The sequence below is a fragment of the Ruditapes philippinarum genome, unplaced genomic scaffold, assembly GCF_026571515.1.
Source record: "Ruditapes philippinarum isolate M1 unplaced genomic scaffold, ASM2657151v2 ctg239_1_1_1_1, whole genome shotgun sequence".
Taxonomy (NCBI): Eukaryota; Metazoa; Mollusca; class Bivalvia; order Venerida; family Veneridae; genus Ruditapes; species Ruditapes philippinarum.
In genome coordinates this window covers 301,378-307,913 of record NW_026858173.1, presented here as the reverse complement: position 1 = coordinate 307,913, position 6,536 = coordinate 301,378, and the positions used below count along the sequence as shown (strand labels likewise).

Genomic DNA, 6,536 nt, shown 5'->3' with positions numbered 1-6,536 from the left:
AGTCACTAATTGTCTTTAAAATGTTTTTTTCAGCATCAAATTTGTTTTTGTAACTTCAAACATGAACTCTGTCAAATTCGAAAACATTGCTGTTGATTATAAATGTCACGGACGCCGTTTTTGCATGACTGAATGCTCGGTAAAATAAAGTCATTTTACATGGGGGTACAAACATATAGCAATAGCAAAATAATCTGCAAGGTGAAGCACCTATTTCTTTGTGACATTTTGCATTGACAGGATGTTGCTAAAGCAGAGCGTTTTTTGTAGCCACTATATTTGCACTTTGCAGGTTTGATTTGCCAGAGAGACAAATGTGTTGTTTCAGACCTCGGACAAGGTGGTTGTCATTCGTGATTCACTGTCATTGATCTTTGATTTGGTACAAATGCAACGAATAGTCAAAAAATAAAACTTAAGATAAAATCTTTCTTGTTTTATTATAATATTATTTTCAACAATTATCAAAATGTTCATACACATATTTGTAAATTGTAACTCTGATTGCACATAAATCATTATCGATTACTTCTAAACTTTATTGATATTATCAATATATTAAACTGACTAGAACTCATTGATCCACAAACGCTTATCAATACATCACGAATATTCAAAGTATATATGTGTACAATTGAGGGTCTGTCATATGGTGAATAGTTATGGTGATATTATTTCGTATAATATATAGGTGATAGTAAAACCATACAAAAATGTATATGGATGTTGTAGGTAAGTTCGGTAACCCAGACTATTTACCGTGTACCAGTATCGGTATTATAAATGTAGTATATACCGTGGTTTTCGACGATGGTGTCATACACAAAACGATCCAACATATCTGTATATAGCACACAGTAAATTGTTCTACGACAAGATATAATTCTACATCATATTTATAAATGTCCATACTAAACCACTTACAACGCTCTCAACATGTTTTTTTTCGGGAAATATATATGAAAGTTCACACCTTTTTAATAATACGTGTCTAACATTTGCTTTTCAATATTTGAAAAACTTCTGGAAAATATGCCAATTGTAGACCAATTCTTTTTAACAATTGGTTTTTAATTTCTCGTAATTTGATTTCTTAAGGCACATTATGCCCGCAGAAATCCACATTTTTAAATATATCAGAAATGTCAACCATCGGTTTAACATTATTTACATAATGGAACAAGAGCATGTTTTACAACTTTAAAAATAACTTTGAACATGCAGTTATGCCTTAAAGATGAAAGTAGTATTTTGACTCCCTTATAAAATACTTATTCACTATAATTACACCAATTGTCAATAGAGCTAACGATGCAAAAGATAGATAAAGTATATAGCAAAACAAATGAGTATGTTTCGTAAATTGCAATAAAATACATGTATCAAAAAGTAAACATTTTTTTGAGAAATAAGAATTACAGAATGTCTGAGGCCTTTAAAGAAAGCAGTACAATACAATGATAACAAACATACACCTTTGGCAGATAAAGACAGAACCAAATATTTGATTTTTCATTATCTGCAAGTGATTTTTGAAGTTTTCCTTAATAGCAAGTTATTTAAATACAGTAATGATAATTTTCATACGCTGCATACAGCAATAAACTTGATAACATTTGCTATATTATTTTCGTTCATTTCACAAGGATAAATTCCCTTGTCGACGTGAAATGCCACGTCGTATATACCGCCAATGCCTTTAAACTCTGGGCCACTCAACACACGGTCACTAGATTGAGCTGGAAGAGCATGCTCGTCCTTATGATGACATACCAACACGGCCATCTTCTTTGATGAGACTGAAATAAACAAAGTAATACATTTGTTTTTATTTTATATCATATATTAATCTGATTTATAAAACGAAATTGAATCTGATTAAAAAGATAAATAAAAGATATAAGAGGCTTAGTCATTTTTTTCTTGATAACTATCGTCAATGTAAGTGTCAGCAATATCTGGTGAGGCGCGACGCAGGTCACACGACAGATTCAATTAATGCAACTTATGCTGCCTGATCAACCATCTTTGTGGTTAAATTATAGTTCGAACCTTTACACAGCGGAAGTATGATACGCTGATTTAATGGGTTAGTATTAATTGACAAGTACGATATTAAATGTTCAGAAAATTTGGAAAAAAAGAACAATCTCATTGAATAAAAACACAATTTCAACAATTAAATGAAAATTTACCTTTAAATTTTTTAACCAATGTCGAAGCATCTGTGCCAAGTCTTGATGCATTTATACACAGCAAGAGAAGCGGCTTATCAGCTTCAACGTTGCTAGTGTCTTGACATTTGACGAATTTCACTTCTTTTCCTTTGTTATTCAACCGACTTCTAAGCTCTGTCATCAACTTTTCTTCAATAGTCTTAATGAGACCAGTTTCGGTTTGACAAAACAACTGCACTATGAAATCAAATAAAAAAAGTCAAGTGATCTGCTTGAAAAGTTGTTCATTCAGCATATAAATAATGGCCGGTCATTACCTCTCTATCTCTCTCTTATCCCGTATCTTTAAATGAGCCGCGCCACGACAAAACCAACATAGTGGGTTTGCGACCAGCATGGATCCAGACCAGCCTGCGCATCCGCGCAGTCTGGTCAGGATCCATGCTGTTCGCTTACAGACCCTATAACAAGTAGAGAAACTGATAGCGAACAGCATGGATCCTGATCAGACTGCGCGGATGCGCAGGCTGGTCTGGATCCATGCTGGTCGCAAACCCATTATGTTGGTTTTGTCATGACGCGGCTCAAATATATTAACATTACAAACACTTAAACTGTATCCTTAATTACTTCCGAATAAAAAAAGATCTAAAATCAACTTTTAATTATCTTATACAGCGAACATGCCAATACATATCTTTAAGATTTACGAAATACCAGTATATTAAAGGCCCATTATGCTCCAGAATTGCTTTATACTTTATACTCAAAATAATTTATATCCTGCTTTAGTTTCCCAAAAAAATATCATTGCCACCTTTGCACATGATGTTTTTTAACAATCAGTACAGTTATAGTGATTTAGTATGTTGTTAGATAGTAAAAATACAGCAATTGTGCTTTGTTTACATATTGCTTGTTTGATGACAAATAATTTCAGCACTACTTTCTTCCGGGGATAAGCATGTAATATGATATGTTATAAAACTCATGTTTACCATTTCTTAAAAAAGAAAATGTTATTAGTTTCAGAGGCATAATGTGCCATTAACAATACATAAGAATACATTTTTTGTTAATTTCATTACCTTCATAAGCCGACTTCTTTTTAAGTATTTCCAATTCAAGCTTAATCTCTTCATTTTCCTTCTGAAGAAGCATTCTAGCATTTTCAAATTCCCTCTGCATCGATTCTGATTTTACTGCAAATACTTTTGAAATATTTTCCTTATCTAACATCTCTTTGTTCAACTTTGCAATTGTGATTTTATGCTCTTCCGTTTGCCTTTCAAGTTCTTCAACTTGTTTGCGCAGCAGATCCCTCTCGGTTTTAAGCTGTTCTAATGCTCCAGATTCAGTGTCGCCTTCTGTTTCAACATTTACTTGATTTTGTATTTGTTCAATTTTTTGGCCAAAGATGTCCAATTTATGTAAATCTCTTTCTGTATTCTGTGCTTTCAGCTCATCTATCATTTCTTTCACATTTCTAAATTCATCTTCTAAGTTCTGGACATTCTTTAGAATGTTAGTTATCACTGACTGAGATGAGTTTTCCACTGTTTTTCTCATTTGACTGACAATGTCACCCTGGGCATTTGCGGGTGAATCAGCGGATGTGACCACGTGTGCTTCCAGATATGAGCCTGGACGAAGCCTAGGCTGACCTTTATACTTCGTCTTTAATACCTGTTCGAGTTTTGCCGTTATAGAATCTAGATCCTTGTTGACTTGATTGATGAAACACTCCTTCTTTTGACTAGCAGCCTTAAAGTTTGTTAAAAGGAAAGTGACTTATAACAGCATATACAACGTAACCGAAAATGATTAAGTTCAAATTTATACAAAACATACAAATTACATAAAAACTTAACATTAAAAGGAAGAATTGATTTTTGATTCACGATAAAGAAAGAAAGAACAAATGTTTTAATGGTTTCGTTAAATTTTACACAACAATGTAATTTGTAGTAGTGTGTCACTACGCCTATCTGTCTCTCGGTGCATTTTGACTTTTTCATTAATTGTTTAAACTTTAGTAATTCATATAACTTATTCTCAGTTACGTTCTGACATATCATAAAAATTTAAAGAGTCATGGGCAGCATTATGGTTGAACTGTCTGCCGCTCACCCATGGATTTTTTATTCGAGCCCAGGTTACGACTATGTTTCCTTACATGCCATCAGTGCATGTTACTTTCAGTAGACCGGAAGGTTATAAAGATTACTAAGTATTAAGACATTTTCCTCAATTGAGATAAAGATATAATATGCTCGTCTTTGAGTCAAATATTTTATTGTAGACATTTTATTAAAATCTTTAAATTTTTTTTACTAAAAGTGTCTGAATCTGCGTTCCTTATTATGAACCAGATTAAGATGGATCTTTCTTTTTAAAAAAAATGCTAGTTTTTTTATGACACTATATGTTCATAGGGTGTCCACTTATAGTGTGTAGGATTAAAGCATAACATATTTTCTTTGTGTGAAGTCAAAACATTTTTATTTTATACTAATTTTACAAAAAGTCTGTGTAGTAATTATCAATATTTTCAAATATCATATCTGAGTATAGTTTATCTTTTACAGGGGCGTCCATGGCCGAGTGGTTAAAGTCATTGACTTCAAAACACCTGCCCCTCACCTCTGTGGGTTCGAATCCCGAAAGGGACTTTGGAATCTCTCATGTGAGGATGCTTTCCAGCTAGCTTACGGAACGTCGGTGGTTCTACTCAGGTTCCCGTTCGTGCCTGAAATAATGTACGGAAGGGCACCTGAGGTCTTCCTTCACCAGTAAAGCTGGAACGTCGCCATAAGACCTTTACTGTGTCGATGTGACGTAAAAACCAATAAATGACTGTGTTTAAAGTATTTCAAGGATCAAGGATAAATAACGTTATAAAATGTTAGGGTACCCACCTGTATTGACACCATAAGTTGAATAGCTGTTGCATACAAATTCATCAGTTTTGTATATAGCTGCTCAAAATTTGAAGACCTTGTATCTACAAAATCAACACTCATATTACAAACATGGAAACTTATTATGACTATAAATGTAAACATGAAAATTTACTACAATTTGATATAATATATAAAATATGTAGTTTAAACAAATTTATTTTAGTTCAGTCGAAGCTGTAAGCTTATTGAAACTCTCTCGAATCCGTTCCTGGAATAAACCTGTACAAAGCAATAAATGTAATGTTTCTTGCCGTAGGAATCACCGGCTTGCCCCTGACAGGGTTTGAACCCACGCGATCAGCAATCCTGATATTAATAGTCCGACGCGTTAACCACTCCGGCATATTGAAAGATAATAAAACAATTTACCAGTAAAGTGATTTTCTTTATCCTCAAGTTGAGATATAAATGTTTTTGCAATGTTGGAAACAGAATCCAGAGCCTGAGCAATATCAGTACATCTGGCTTCAATGTCCCGAATAACTTCCTGAAATAAAGTTGAACAATGGTCATCATCGTATAAAAACCTTAAGTATGAGCAGTGGTAAATAATTATAAAGACAGAAACGCTAAAAAGACAACAACAACAACGACGACGAAAAATAAATTAATTAAGGTGCATATATGTGTACCTACATGACAGGTTAGTGCTAGTGTACGTAATTAGACATGTGACGTTTTATGTTGTAGATAAAGAGATTCAGACAAAATAATCAATTTGAAAAATACTAAATCATTATCCAAGTTTTAATGCTTTCTCCGCAAAAACAACATCAGCATAATTATGGTTATCTAGAAATTAGGCTAATGCGTAATCGTATTTTTTGTTGTTCTTCTTTTATGATTGGAAATAAAAGAACATGCACTGTCGTTTTTTTTTCAGTTTCTGCCACTCTGCTATTAAAAGTTAATCACATTTTGTGTCAGTCATTAACTATGTAAGTTAATCTAAACAGAATAAAATAGGGAATTCACTCGGCTGACTTGAACACGCTTTCTTTAACTAGTAATTGTTTACAAATTATATATTCCCCTCATTGAAAGAGATAAATACTATTTGTTACGCTGACTTTGAATGTAATAAAACTAAGTACTGTACGGTTCAGATTAATATTGTACTGAAAGTACAAACATATATAGGTCTACATAATATTATAATTTTACTGAATCTTATTTATTAACATAATTATCTTTTACCTGAAAGTCATTCATATCTCTTTGTCGTTTTGATGAAAAACAACCCATTGTATATTTTGAAAGCTTATAAGCCTAAGTCCAAAGGTTTCTTATAATATTGAGTACGATACACGGGTGGAGCGAATATCAACTGAACGCCACCAAATTGCTGAAACTTTTCTTAATAAAGTAGGCTTCTTTTGTTAAAAAGTAGGCTACT

General features: G+C 32.9%; 1 protein-coding gene across 1 annotated transcript; it reads right to left on the bottom strand.

The window, feature by feature from the left end:
• Window positions 1-421: 421 nt before the first annotated feature.
• LOC132752375 (uncharacterized) lies at window positions 422-6,533 on the bottom strand. Its single transcript, XM_060742693.1, has 6 exons — window positions 6,338-6,533; window positions 5,510-5,627; window positions 5,096-5,181; window positions 3,266-3,941; window positions 2,196-2,414; window positions 422-1,799 (listed from the first exon to the last, which is right to left on the bottom strand). The coding sequence occupies exons 1-6, from the start codon at window positions 6,383-6,385 to the stop codon at window positions 1,582-1,584; spliced, it is 1,365 nt and encodes a 454-aa protein (XP_060598676.1). The 5' UTR covers window positions 6,386-6,533; the 3' UTR covers window positions 422-1,581.
• Window positions 6,534-6,536: the final 3 nt, after the last annotated feature.